Source organism: Octopus sinensis, linkage group LG8 (assembly GCF_006345805.1).
Source record: "Octopus sinensis linkage group LG8, ASM634580v1, whole genome shotgun sequence".
In the NCBI taxonomy this organism is placed as follows: Eukaryota; Metazoa; Mollusca; class Cephalopoda; order Octopoda; family Octopodidae; genus Octopus; species Octopus sinensis.
The window spans coordinates 30,278,789-30,294,738 of NC_043004.1; the positions used below are offsets into that span (position 1 = coordinate 30,278,789).

At 35.9% G+C, this 15,950-nt stretch overlaps 1 protein-coding gene across 1 annotated transcript in view; it reads right to left on the minus strand.

Annotated features, from left to right (window-relative positions):
• The window catches only part of LOC115215059 (tolloid-like protein 1), a 227,281-nt gene that overhangs the window by 42,285 nt on the left and 169,046 nt on the right, over positions 1 to 15,950 (minus strand). The window contains exon 5 of the mRNA XM_029784206.2: positions 2,947 to 3,135. Within this exon, the coding sequence (XP_029640066.1) occupies positions 2,947 to 3,135 (189 nt within the window). The remainder of the gene's footprint in view (positions 1 to 2,946; positions 3,136 to 15,950) is intronic.

The following is a 15,950-nucleotide window of genomic DNA, read 5'->3' on the forward strand; positions in this document are numbered from 1 at the left end:
GTGTATATATATATATATATATGTGTGTGTGTGTGTGTGTGTGTGTAAATATAATGCATACATATAAATGTGTATATATACATGTGTGTTTGTGTGTGTGTGTGTGTGTATATATATATAGTTCTTTAACTGGTTTCAGTTAGTGAACAGTGGTTGTGATGGGACACCAACTACTTAGATGATTGCATTAGCCTTGATTTTTGCTTCAGTTTTGTATATATTTTACCAATCTCTATGTTGAAGTGCTAAGTTATATGATACAAAAGGACACAACATAGATAAGTTCAGGATTTAGACTGGTGTAAACATAAACAAACACTTCCACATGCACTCACATACACACACACACACACATGCATGCATGCAAAAGATTGCTATTAAATACCTATGAAACAAAAGAGATAGTGAAGCTCTTGGAGTTCCAAGATGCAACAGAAAATATAGACTATGTCATATTTCTGTGAAAGACATCACAAGTGTGATTAGTAACTGTGTGATTAGTAACCAAAAATATCATCAAGGTACTACCTTCCTATGCAACATGACATTGCAATAACAATATACAATGCCATTTGGAGAAAAGACTGTCCTGGAATAAATATAGAGAATCCCCTTGTTATTAGATATGTACACAAATACCTGCACATGGAATAATGCTGCTGAGACATTCCCATCAAATCAGCTGTCAAGTGTACACATAACAAGCCAGATATTGTTGTTTGGAACGAACAAGAAAAAGTGCATATAGTCACGGAGGTTAGCTGTCCTGCTGATGTGAATATCTCTTTGAAAAATCAAAGAGAAAGAAGATAACTGTGGACAATTGCTTCAAAACCTCAGGCTTCTTTATTTAGATTATAAATCCCCGTTTATACCAATAATAATTGGTGCATTTGGTATTTTGAGTAAATGCTTAAGTGAAAATCTGGATAAGCTAGGGTTTTCAGGGAAAGAAATCAGCCAAATAATTCACACATTACAAATACAATTTATAAACGGAAGGGTAAAAATATGCAAGACTTTTTTCAAGTTAAAAGTGTGACATGTTTGTTATCTACATGCCAGTGATGGAGTTTTGTATCGGTCAGAAAGTAGCTCCTTCTTCAGAGGAAGAATTTAAATAATTAAAAACAGAAGAGAAAATATATGCATGCATGCAAATAAAATTAATGTTATGTACGTTTCAGTGAATGACTCCCAGTTATTATATATTACATATAAAAGCTATGCAACTCTTCGCAACAAATCTAGAGTCCTTTGACATCTTCAGACATTATAATTTGAGTTGCAACCAACTTATATCTATATATATCTTTTTATTTCTCTCTCTTTCTCCTCCACCCTCTCTCTGGCTGGGTAACCATGTACATCCTCTACAACAAGATACCTGTTTTTACATACATGCATACATACATACATACATACATACATACATACATACATACATACATACATACATACATACAAAGTTGTAACCTTTACAGTTCTATTCAAACACTTTGCTAGGCAGCTTCCTGTGTGAAGTGCTGCTGAGGTGGTATATCTGGATTTGACTTATCTTATCTATTATCATATATACATGTATGTGTGTGTGTGTGTGTGTGCGCGCGCGCACGTGTGTGTGTGTGACACACACACACACTCACACATATATATATACATATGGGTTAAGCAAAAAGCAGGTGATCACTTCAGCACCACTTCATGAAGGAACCTGTCTGATAGCAGTGTAAAGGTTTCACCTTTAGATTTAGCAAAGAATGGTTGGTTATACTTCAATCAATTTTTAGAGAAGCACTTCACCAATCCATGGCATGTATAGCAAATATGTATGTCATAATTTCCTTTAAGTGAATCACAACAATTTTAATTAAGAAAAAGAGAAGTCAAATTAATGTTATGAACATTTCAGTGAATGGCAGTTATTACATATTACATATAAAAACTATGCAATGCTTTGCAACAAATTTAAAGTCCATTGACATTTTCAGACACTATTTGATTTGCAACCAACTTCTCTCTCTCTCTCTCTCAGGCTGAGTAACCATGTACATCCTCTGTCACACTCTAATCATTCATCATCTGACACAAGATCACCTCTCAAAGATTCCTTGTCTTGCAAAGTTATTTGGTGACCCTGCTGGTGCTGGTGCCACTTAAAAAGCATTCATTCCTCACTGTAAAGTGGTTGGCATCTGGAAGCCCCCTTACTGATGTGAACCCAACTTGCTAGGTCAGCTAGTTACCAGCCATGTAGCATCTTTCCATTAATATCTTTTCTAACAAAATTCATTAGTTTGCCTGCTCAGCTCTGGTTTGCTTATCTTGGATATCTTTTGTGGTATTTCTTTTGTGATGATTCTGACTTAGTAACAATGGCTGTCAGCTCTTATTGCTTCTTTAGTAATCATCTACAGCAGTGGTTCTCAACTGGAGTCCATATGACCCCTCATGGTCCATATGAGATTTTGGAGATCCACTTAAGAAAAATAATAAATTGGGTCCACAGTAGCATTTTATGGGTCTATGAAAAAAATGTTTTGCTTTAGGTGTATTTATTGCAAAAAAAAGCAGTCAAGTTTCTTTTTCTGATGTTTGATATAGTTTGGCCTACACAAGTGTATATTTGATAAACAAAATAGGAATTTTGAAAGAAGTATCCATAAAGCTAGTTTTCAAACACTGAATGGTTATGGGGATCCACCAGAAGGATATAGTAATCTAAGGGATCCATAGATAAAAAATGGTTGAAGACCACTGATCTACATACAGTCAACTAAAATTAGACAACATGCTATCTTCCAGTCAGTATCCTCATGTTTTCCAAGGAGATGCTCATATATAACAAATCTAATTGATTAAATTTATCCACAACCTTGATGTGTCCCATTTGGGACAGAAGAAGAAAATTAAAATGAGAGTTAGATGTTAAAACTCTTGACTCACCTGTATTTTTTATATCCAAGTATACAAAATTGATAAGGATCTTATACTGACTCTCAACTTTTATAAGCCAAGTGCATTGTACATTAGCAGGAAATGGTGCTGGGAAATGTGGAGATGTGATAACACCTCCCATACCATGAACAAACTCGGCACTACAGGGTTTATCAGGGGGTCCAAATGGTTGCCAACCTGAAAAGACAAAAAAAGATGGAATATAAATTTTTACACCAAAAGAAAAGTCAAAATACATACTTGCATATCTGTCTGTCTCTCTAAAGTTCTAAAGTTGCGATAAAAAAAGACAGATTAAGTATTTATTGGAAATTTTGGTTGAATGAAAGAAGATATTGTTAGATAGGGGAAAACTATTAGCATTCATTTATTCTTTTGTCCTTTTCTACTTCAAAGCATTGGGCAATGGCTATGCTGGGGCAATAACCTCAAAGAATTTAGCCAATTATATTAAACCCTGTACTTTACCTCATACCTATTCCATTATTCTTGTAAAATATAAAATGATAATTGGACATTGTTGGACCTCACCCAAAAATATGGGCCAATTTTTTTTGTGATATGAGGCAAATTATGACTCTTCACTGAGTTTCCAACATTGGTGGAAAGAACTGAAAGTATCCTCAAAACGATCTTGCCTGAATGTTTATAAAAGAGCTGACTCTGTTAAAGGTACCAGATGGAGGCGCTAAACCAAGTGATGGATTACAACCCAAGGAGATTATGGTGGGATTTGAACTTAGAGTGCCAAGGGCTGAAACAAGTACTGCATAGAATCATGTTGCATGTTGTTACAGGTCCACTAATCCACTACTTTAAAATGGTACTTTTTTTTATGAACCCCAAAAGAATGAAAGAGTAAGTTAACCTTAATAGGATTTGAGCTTAGGGCACCAAGGAGCAGAACAAATATCACAAGTCACTCTAATCCATTACCCTAACAACTCTACTTATCTACCGCCTAAAATTTAAATAAATATACATAAACCTCTCAGTCCATGAGCTCAATTCTTACATAGTGATAATTTCTACAGCATAGCTATCTTTGAATTGGCTACTATTTCCGGTGGTCAAGTTGTTCTCCTTCCCTCCCTTCCTGTTGCTGCCTTATATAAATCCTTCAGTTCATGTGGGGAACTTAATTCTCGCACAGTTTGTTATCATTATTCATGAATATCATCATGTCCAGCTAAGAGAATGGAATCCTTCTCTTCTCTTGCATTAATTGGACATCATTCATCTATTTTGTGTTTCTACCTCATAAAATACTAACCTGCCTGTAATTTAATTTAGCTAACTCTCATAATCATAATTTTTAAAAAAGTAATGAAATTAGCAGAAAGGATCATAGCTCAATTAATTAGGAATAGAGTTAGAACAGATGAGAGGCAGTTTGGATTTGTGCCAAAGAGAAGAACCACTGATGCTATCTTCCTGGTGCAGCAACTGCAGGAGACATATTTATCCAACAATAAACCTCTCTTTCTGGCTTTTGTTGACATGGAGAAAGCCTTTGACAGGGTTTCCGCTCCCTTATCTGGTGGGCAATGTGGAAGCTAGGGTTAGATGAATGATTAGTGAGAGCTGTACAAGCCATGTACAGGGCTGTTGTTAGTAGGGTGGGAGTCACCAATGAGAATAACAAGGAGTTTAGTGTACAAATAGGAGTCCACCAAGGCTTGGTTCTTAGCCCCCTGTAAATGAGGATTTAAGACTAGCCGCCTTTAAGAGGTCCTCTATGTCAATGAACTAGAGAAGAAGTTTCAGGTATGGAAGCACAAACTGGAATCAAAGGGCCTTACAACTAATTTAACTAAGATCAAAGTATTGATAAGTAGGGAAGCAGACAAATCACAGATCCCTTCAGGAAGATGGCCCTGCTCGATATGTAGAAAAGGTGTCAGGAGAAACTCCATAAGGTGTACCCAGTGAAAGCTATGAACACATAAGAAATGTGGCAGATGTGCAGCTACATTAAACACCAGGAATGCACAAAAAATAGACACCCTCATATGTTAAGGAGGATCCCTAGAAATAGTAGATAGTTTTTCTTACTTAAGTGATCAAGTTAGTAGAGTTGGTGGTTGTTCTAAAAGCATAGCTGCTAGAATAAGAATAGGCTGGACAAAGTTCAGAGTGTTACTACCTCTGTTTGTAATGAAGAATCTCTCCTTCAAAATGAAAGGCACATTGTATGATGCCTCTGTAAGAACAGCTATGCTGCATAGCAGTGAGACATGGGCTGTGACTACTGAGGATAAGTGAAGGCTTGAAAGAAATGAAACCACTATGCTTTGCTGGATGGGTAGTGTTAGTGTGCATATTCAACAAAGTGTAAATGATTTAAGAGAAAAATTAGATATAAGAGGTATCAGATGTGGTGTACAAGAGAGAAGACTGCACTGGTATGGCCATGTAATGTGTATAAACAAAAACAGTTGCATCAAGATGTGCTGATCTCCAATTGTAGAGGGAACATGTGGAAGGGGCAGACCCAGGAAGACGTGGGTAAAGTGCTGAGAAAGATCTAGAAATGTAGGAAGTTACAGAGAGTATGACAGGGGACTGAGACTCCTGCTGGTTTGTTTTGCTTGAAAAGACATGTCAAGCTAAGTATAAAAGTGTTGTTGTCCTTGTATACAGCTTCATCTCCTACAACTCTCTCCAACTGAGTATTCCTAATCTTGCTGGGTCATAGGTGTTGATGCCACATAAAAAGCACCGGTGCCGGTGCTGCATAAATGCACCCAGTTCACTCTGTAAAGTGGTTGGCATTAGAAAGGGCACCCAGCTGTAGAAATTATGTCAAAACAAACAGGGAGCCTGAGCAGTCCTTTAGCTAGTCAGCTCCTGTCAAACTACTCAACCCATGTCAACATGGAAAACATATTTTAAAGGACGATGATGATTATCATGATGATGATGATATTGGTTGTGAAACGATGCTGATATAAACACGTACATTCTGTGGGCTTCCAAGTTTCCATCAAACAAATTCTACTGGCCAAATACTGATCAATACAAGGCTTTGATAAAAGATGCTAACTCAAAGCGTTGTGCAATGGGATTGAACCATGAAACTGAGCTTCTTAACTACTTAGCTATAACTGTAGCATGCATGTTTTTTTTTCTCATTTAGTTATAGGTTTTTCCATGCAAAACAGTCAGTGATCCATGGCTGTGTTGTTAAGAAGAATACTTTGCAAATATGTGGCTTTGGGTTCAGTCCCACTGCACTGCACCTTGAGCAAGTGTCTTCTGCTTTAGCCCTTGGCTAACCAATGTCTTGTGAGTGAATTTGGAAGATGGAAACTGTATGCAGGTCCATCACACACATCATGTATGTGTATGTGCCATGTGTTTATGTTGTGTCAGTGACCCTTCTTTTACCACTTGACTGCTGGTGTTGGTTTGTTTACATCCCTATAACTTAGCAGCTCAGTAAAAGAAGTCGATAGAATAAGTACTAGACTTGAAATATAAGTACAAGGGTTAATTTGTTTGACTAAACATTTCAAGGCACATTAATTACATTATTGACATTTCCTCATCTCCTAAATATAGAACTGCACTTCAAGGCAGTGCCACAGCATGGTCGTAGTCCAACGACTGAACCAAGTAAAAGATAAGAGGTATATAACAACCATGTTGTCTTCATCTAAACGTCATCAACATCTCATATACAGAACTACTGTTGTTACAATAGTGATAGCTGGAATATTGGTGTTGCTGTTAGAAGAATGGAAGTAATGGAAGAAGTGTTGATGACATTATCAACAAAGTGAAAACAATTTAAAGCTCCATTTTGGTGGAACACCCTGTAGACAAACAATAATTATTTGCTTCAGTAGACATGTAGTTTTGATTTTAACACCAGATTACACTTGAAGTAAACAAACAGAATGTTGGCTATGGTTAGCACGATGCTGGAAGTCAGTGTAAATTCACAAATTAATGAAAATTTTGCTAAATATTTCTGTTTGTTTATGATAAAAAATAAAATTAAGTCATGTCTTGGTTATTAGTTTAAGTTTTTTGGAGATTAAGGTTTATTAGTTTTCTCATAAATAAATATTTCTCTATATTTACTCCTGGATTATCTAATCTATACCAGCATTAAAAAAATAAATGGAAGTCAAAACACTTTAAACCCAATAATGTCAGTATTATCAACACGTAGAAGAAAAGATGTATTTATTGGTATTTTTTTTTGTTTTGCTTATTTAAGGTCAAGAAGCAGGTTTCATGTAACAAAAAATATTTCTTATATATAGGCACAAGTATAATTTTGTGGCTAAGAGGTTCGTTTTTCTATCATGTAGTTTCAAGTTCAATCCCACAACACATCTTGAGCAAATGTTTTCTAGTTTAGTCTCAAACTGACTGATATTTTGTTACTGGACTTGGTAGATGAAAACTGTGTGGAAGCCCGTCATATATGTGTATATGTGCATGTGAAAACGTGCATATGCATACGTTTGTGTTTGTGTTTATTTCTCATTGCATGACAACTGGTGTTGGTTTGTTTACATCCCCTTGGTGGTCCAGTAAAAAGAAACTGACAGATTAAGTACCAGACTTAAAAACAAGTATTGGAGTTAATTTGATATATTAAACCTATCAAGGCATTGCCCCAGCGTGGCCACAGTTCGATGAGGGGAAACACACAAAGAGTAAGCGAAATTATAATCTGTTTTGCATATAAAATTAGGATCTGCTAAAACCAAGGTGCCATGTAAAAAGCATTGGAGTGGTGTTGGTGCCATGTAAAAGGCACTGGCACTGGTGCCATTTATATGGCACCCAGTACATCTTGTAAAGTGGTTGGCATTAGAAAAGGCCATCCAATCATCTAACCATAGAAACCAAGCCAAAACAGACTGTGGAATCTGGTGCAGCCCCTGACCTTACCAGTTCTTGTCAAGTCGTCCAACAAATGCCAGCATGGAAAATGAATGTTAAATGATGATGATGATGATGATGATGATGATATGCTATTTTACCAAATATACCAGTGTCTCAGACATTGAATAAATGTAGTCAGTTGAGCATATCTGGTAGTTTGAGAAACAGCTCCATGGAGCAACATCTTTCTCTACGCTTGATATCAAAATATATGTTGTGGGGGAATTTTCTTACAACAATAGAAATTGTTCAAAGATCAATAATTCAGCAACAACTGTCAGATATTAGAATTGCTTGCGTGCAATGAAGTTGTTCAATTGTAAAGACTCCTTAGAACAAATTCATGGTTTTGGTTTTGTTGCTTTTTTTTTTTTTTTCGCATAGCAGCAACATATTGGAAGCAACATGAAATATGAACAATATGTGTTGTTATTGAGTTAAACGAAGATATATATTGTAGCCTTTTATTTCCTTCTTTTTTTCTCAATTCCTCCCCTTTTTTCAACCCAGTCAGTAATCTCTTTAATTACTTTCCATTCTTCATCTTTCCCCACTGGATCACTGCCTACTTTCTCTTCAGGTTTCCTTCTGTTATAGAGGCCACTTCAGGGCCTTAGCTTTGCAAGTTGCATAGTGATCGTTACTATGCTATGAACACTATGTTAAGTGATTGATATTAGGAAGAGCATCCAGTCATAAAAATCATGCCATAGCAGACACTGGAGCACAAAGCAGTTCTCTAACATCAAATGCTGTCAAACCGGCCAACCCATGCCAGTATGGAAGCCAAACATTAAGTGATCATGCTGATAATATTTATTTGGACAATTTTGTTTTATAATATTTTGTACATTCACATTGCTTTGTAAACAAGCTGCCATGACAGGTAATGCAATCCTCTTTCATTCAACATAAGGTCAACAAGTATTTCTTCAATTCTCAACTGCTGGCAGACATCCCAGTCTCCTATCACTGCCAACTCTGCCAATTTTGCTTAAATATACAGCAGGTACAATCTGCTTTTCCAACCACATGGCTTCAGGTTTATTCTCACAATGTGGCACTCTTTATGAGTGAATTTTATAGTCAGAAACTATGTGGAAGCCTGTTTGTTTGTTTGTCTGTTTGTTTCTTTTCTTTTTTCTTTGCTTATTTGTTTGAATGCTGAAGGGTTTATATGCTGACAAAATGATGAAAAAGGAAAAAAAAAAACAGTGAAGAACACATCTGATAATTGTCCAAGATAGAAACTGCCTGAAATAAAATGGGATAGTCATGTCTCGTGTGGAGGCATAAGGCTTAGTGGTTAGGGCATTAGACACATGATTATAAGATTGTGGTTTCAATTCCTGGACCAGACAATGCATTGTGTTCTTGAGTAAAACACTTCATTTCATGTTGCTCCAATCCACTCAGCTGGTAAAATGAGTAATCTTGCAACGGATCAGCATCCTATCCAGGGAGGAATATATATGTCAAAGAAACCAGAAAACTGGCCCTGTGATTCTTATAAAGTAATGCTTGGCATGTCTTTTATCTGCTGGATCAGCTACAACAACATTATAAACCTTCACTAACAGGCATCCTCATTAAAAGGTTGTCTTCATTTGATAATTTCTGTTAAATGTTAAGTTTTACAAATTCCTCCTTGGTATTTCTACCATCGCTTCCAAACACCGTCTTCTGCTTCACTGGACTGACTGACTCTTCCTCTCTACTGTGCCTGATTAGAATAAAATATGTTTTAGAGTAGAGTGGGGCTGTGTGTGTGTGTATTCACTGCCAAGATAGCTTTACTCTGTCTAATCTGTCTTATTTTTTAACAATGTTTATCCATGACAAGATGAATGGAAAATCTGTCAAACTTAAGGTGACTTAAGTTGATGTTAACTTCAGTTTTTCCATGTTGTGGTAGCAGCTGCTGATTATGATGACGATGATGATGATGGTGAGGAGGAGGAGGAGGATGTTGGTGATGAGAGTTGTGGTGATGGTGATGATGATGATGATGATGATGATGAAAGTGCTTGAGATGGTGGGTGTAACGATGGTAACAGCAATGATGATGGTCAGAATGATGAAGATGGTGATGATAAAGGTCTCCTAAATCGCTTAGAATATCATTCTTTATGTAGAAATAACCAGTCTTGATTCTAAATAATCAGTTCTAAATAATCCTGGTGACAATTACCCAAACACTCCACCCCCAACCAATGTTACCCAACACCCATCCTTATCTGCTACTAGTCAAAATAACGGTCCTTTGATCAGTTAGTTAGTCTTTGAGTAATGAAAAGAATAAGCACTAAGGTCAATTTGTTTGACAAAACCCTTAAAGACGGTGCTTCAGCATACCACAGTCTAATGGCTGGAATAAGTAAAAAGTAAAAGATAAAAGAGACCTTTGTCTAGACCTGTAGTTCTGGACTATTTTTTGTGCTTATGGACCCCTGTGATTCCTATTTTACTCAAGGGGAAGGGGGTCTTTTCCTTTTGATGGACGGAATTTTCTAGTTAACTAAACAATTTGAAACTTCGTATACTGGTAGAATGTGTCAAAAGAAAACATTATTGTAAACAAAATTGAAAACAAAATTGTAATTTGTAAGTTTAACGTAGTTTAATTCTTTGAATTTTAACCAATGAAATGCCAGCATTTGAGCTGAAATCATTTGCTGCGTCTAAAAACTCAGACAATATCCTCTTGCAACGTAAACAGCACACACACACACACACACACACACACACACACACACACACGTGTTGTTCATCCTTCTCTCTTCTGTCTGTTTGATAAACAAAGGTGGAAGGAGGAGGCATGTGCTAGAAATAACAGCTATATCTCTTAAATCGATGAATTTCGTCGCCCAATAAAAATATTAACGATATTTTTTGAATATTTTCTTTATTTTTTTTTACCGAAAAGGCTTCTCCCATGGTTTTGAAGGGCCAGAAACAACAAAAACAAAACAATAATATGCCTAAATCGGTCTAGAGGGTGCGCGTGGAGTGTGGGTTATATTGTAAAAATTTGCGAAATATTTTTTCATAAAAGGATGCCCCAGCTTGTCAGAGGCTGTGATATAAATTGGGAAAAAAATCCTCGACACCAGTGCGTAATTGGTACTTAATTTATCGACCCCGAAACGATGAAACATTGACCCCCCCCCCCTTCTGGTTTATTTACCTTTTGTGTAAATTTGTTGCGGCAAGGAGCAAAACACAGAGGGGACAAAGCATGAGATACAAAAGTATTAAGTCGATTCTATCGACACCAGTGCGAACTCACGAACGTGTATGTATGCTTGTGTGCGTATGTGTGTGTATGTATATCTCCGTTTGTATGTGTGTGTACGCTTATATATTAATTACTATGTGCCTGTGCAAATGTATATGCATGTGTTTGAGAGAGAGAGAGAGAGAGAGAGTGTTTGTGTGTGTGTGTGTGCAAGTGTATGTGTGTACGTGTGTATGTCTGCTATGTTTGTTTATCAATATCGATAACGCAGAAGATGATTTGAGCTCAAATGCTGGCATTTCATTGGTTAAAATTCGAAGAATTAAACTACGTTAAACTTACAAATTACAATTTTGTTTTCAATTTTGTTTACAATATTGTTTTCTTTTGACACATTCTACCAGTATACGAAGTTTCAAATTGTTTAGTTAACTAGAAAATTCCGTCCATCAAAAGGAAAAGATCCGGGGAGGAAAAGATCCGGGGGAAGGATCTCCATAGTCATTTGATGTCTAAAAACTCCCATTATATTTTTATGATTACATATTATTAGGAATTGTATAAAAAAAATCTTCTGATATGATAAAACACTAAGTGTGTGCCTGTTGGTCACACTGTAAGCTGTAGGGAGAGAAGAGTAAAGCAAGATATGGAGTGGGAGTGGGTGGTAGTGAGAGATGCTAATGCAGGTGGATGAGGCTAGGGAAAGAAGAATAAAACAACAAATGGTGTGGCAGTGAGTGGCAGTCAGAATCAACAGTATTTAAATGAAGATGGAATTAAATGTTGATCGTAAATTCCAAACACACACACACACACACACACCACACACACACACACACACACACACACATACACACACACACACGCACACACGCGCACGCACACACACACACACACACACACACACACACACGCGCGCGCGCGCGCGCGCGCGCACACATACACACACATACAAACACACACCCACACACAAACACGTAAACACACCCACACAAAAAAGACATATATGTTACATACAATAAAATGATTTCTTCGATCAAGAAATGTAAACAAACATACGCATGTGCTCACACATTCATGCACTCACACATGTATATGTATGCCCATGCATAGACGTACATAAATAGGTATGTGTATATATAAGCATATATATATATATAGTATGTGACCTCGTGTAGACTACCTGCTATTTGTTTTTTCCTCTGTCCTCCCGTCTTGGGGTGTTTTTTTCTCCTATGTTTCCGACGAAGAGCTCCGCTCGAAACGTCAAACCCTCCTTCTTCCCTTCTTTCCTGAGCGTCCAATAATACTTTATTTGTTCCACATCCTTGCGTTGTTGTTTTTTTGTTGTTTTTTTGTTTTCTTGTTTGGATTAACTTTATATATATATATATATATATATATTTAAACACACACACACATACAAACACACACCCACACACACACACACATACACACACACACACACCCACACAAAAAAGACATATATGTTACATACAATAAAATGATTTCTTCGATCAAGAAATGTAAACAAACATACGCATGTGCTCACACATTCATGCACTCACACATGTATATGTATGCCCATGCATAGACGTACATAAATAGGTATGTGTATATATAAGCATATATATATATATAGTATGTGACCTCGTGTAGACTACCTGCTATTTGTTTTTTCCTCTGTCCTCCCGTCTTGGGGTGTTTTTTTCTCCTATGTTTCCGACGAAGAGCTCCGCTCGAAACGTCAAACCCTCCTTCTTCCCTTCTTTCCTGAGCGTCCAATAATACTTTATTTGTTCCACATCCTTGCGTTGTTGTTTTTTTGTTGTTTTTTGTTTTCTTGTTTGGATTAACTTTATATATATATATATATATATATTTAAACACACACACACATACCCATATATGTATATATGTATATATATTCTTTTATTCTTTTACTTGTTTCAGTCATTTGACAGTAGCCATGTTGGAGCACTGCCTTTAGTTGAGCAAATCACCCCTAGGACTGATTCTTTGTAAGTCTAGTACTTATTCTATCAATCTTTTTTACCAAACCACTAAGTTATAGGGATGTAAATGCATCAGTATCTATTGTCAAATGATGCTGGGGGGGGGACAAACACAGACACACAAACATACACACACACACACATATATATATATATATATGGAATGGTTTGGCATGGCTGGGTCAAACTGTCCTACTCATGCCAGCACAGTCAGCAGATGTTTGGCGATGATGATGATGATGATGATGATGATAATATATATATATACACGCATATATATATATATATATATAATATATATATATATATATATGTATGTTTTATGTATGTTTATATATATATATATATATATATATATATATATATATATATATATATACATATATATATATATGTATGTTTATATATATATATATATATATATATATATATATATATATATACATATATATATATATATATATATATGTATATGTACATATATGTGTGTTTGTGTTTGTACACAAACATACATTATTTGAGTGATATTTTCAACTGAGATGTTACATCTTATCCTTCAAGTGCTTCATTTCTGTGTATGTACATATATTTACTAGAATAAACTGACACTTATTAATAGTTTTCCCCATTGTGCCATTTAGTATCATAAAACTGTTGGTATTTTTGTTGACACGGGTATACTAGTGTTTAGATATTTTGTGTATTGTTGAAATATAACCAGTTTATTACACATAAATTTTAACAACGAAATTTTATATGTACCCCCCCCATGAGCCATATGAACCCCTGTTAAGAACCACTGATGTAGACTATAACAAAATGAAACTGCCAGTTTAAAACACATGGTAGTTTGCAAAGCATAGCTTTTAATTAAATTTCACATGAAATACCCATTTAAACATTATATTCCATTTCACTTACTTGGGTAGCTTCCTTAGTGGCTACATCCAATAATTCAGGACTTCTTCAAGGATCTGTTATATTCCTATATTTCTTCCTATCTACACTAATAACCAATATGTATCAGAGTTTGCAGTGTGGTTGTCAGCTAAGCTGAAGTATAGCTTATCTGGAAATGTAAGTCTTTGGATTGTATCTAGTTATTTGTATGTTGCTGGTATATTTGATTAGAACTGACCTGAGGTTATAAAACAACAACAACAACTGTAAATCTGAACCACTTTCTGCCACAAACACTAATGAACCAACTCTAGTTCCTCTCTTCTAATCCATTTGTGAATAAAGCATTTCCTCACTGTAAAATCATTGATAGCTTTGATTATTGAGTAAGATTTAACAAGAAATTAAAAAAAAGAAAACCAGCACAATCTAATACTGAAACTTGGTCACACCAAAGAACCCCCAAAGCCAAACAAGTTGCTTGCAGAAAAGTATGAAAAAGAAAAGTAAAAAAGTCTTCCATTCTTCTAGCAGTGCCACTGAAATATCTTTTTCCAATGTTTTCACTTCTATATAATTACTGTAACCTCGACGACGAACATAATTCTGTTATTTACATAAATTATTAGTGCCTTGAAGCAAATCTTGGCCCACTTACCGTTTTCAGATGTAAAGAGTAGAAACAGTTTTTAGCAAATCACAAAAGAAATAATGAAACATTCATTTTTTTTCCTGAAAACAAAATTATTGGAGAAATCTCTCAATCCTTATATGTCTTATGTTTAACCAAAGAATATATTTACTTAATCAGTAGATGTCAAGATTGGTAGAGAGATATTTTAGGTCAGCCAAAGAACATTTATTTATTAAGTGGATCTCATAAGTGTATGTGGTAGTGGTGGTGGTGGTGGTGGTTGTGGGGTGATATTGTAAGTCTAACAACAGAATATATTGATCCAAACAGTGGATGTCAGAATTGGTAGAGAGATATTGTAGGTCTAAATCAAAGAACATGTTTATTTAATCAGTAGATGTCAAGATTGGTAGAGAGATATTGTAGGTCCAATCAAAGAATATTTATTTACACACAAGTGTGTGCGTGTGTGTGTGTGTGTACTGGGGGGGTGGAGATATTGTGAGTCTTACAACAGACTATATTGATCTAAACAATGAATGTCAAAACTGGTAGAGATATATTATAGGTCTAACCAAAGAATATGTTTATTTAACCAATGGATGTAGAATCAGTAATGTTATGGACCAAATGCCTTGAACTATTTTGTTATATCCAAGTCACACTCTGCTCAAATCTGCCTTTCCTTCCCAGAGTTGATGATGTAGTATGATGTGTGGCAGGGTGTGGATGTGTTAGTTGTGTGATGTATACATATGAATTAAATGATCGTGCTGCTTCTCTTCCCCTGTAAAATATTTATAGAGTTTCACCTATGTTCACAGAAACAACAACTGGGTCTTTGCATTCAGTTGTGCTCCTTTGCACCTAGCACTTGGCATCATTTTACCCTTTAGCATTCAGATTAATCAGTCATATTTAATACTTATTTATACACATTGTTTTAAATTAATCTTGTAGCTTTGAGATTTCAGTGATATGATTACTCTTTTACTCTTTTACTCTTTTACTTGTTTCAGTCATTTGACTGCGGCGATGCTGGAGCACCACCTTTAATCGAGCAACTCGACCCCGGGACTTATTCTTTGTAAGCCCAGTACTTATTCTATCCGTCTCTTTTGCCGAACCGCTAAGTGACGGGGACGTAAACACACCAGCATCGGTTGTCAAGCAATGCTAGGGGGACAAACACAGACACACAAACACACACACACATACATATATATACATATATATGACAGGCTTCTTTCAGTTTCCGTCTACCAAATCCACTCACAAGGCATTGGTCGGCCCGGAG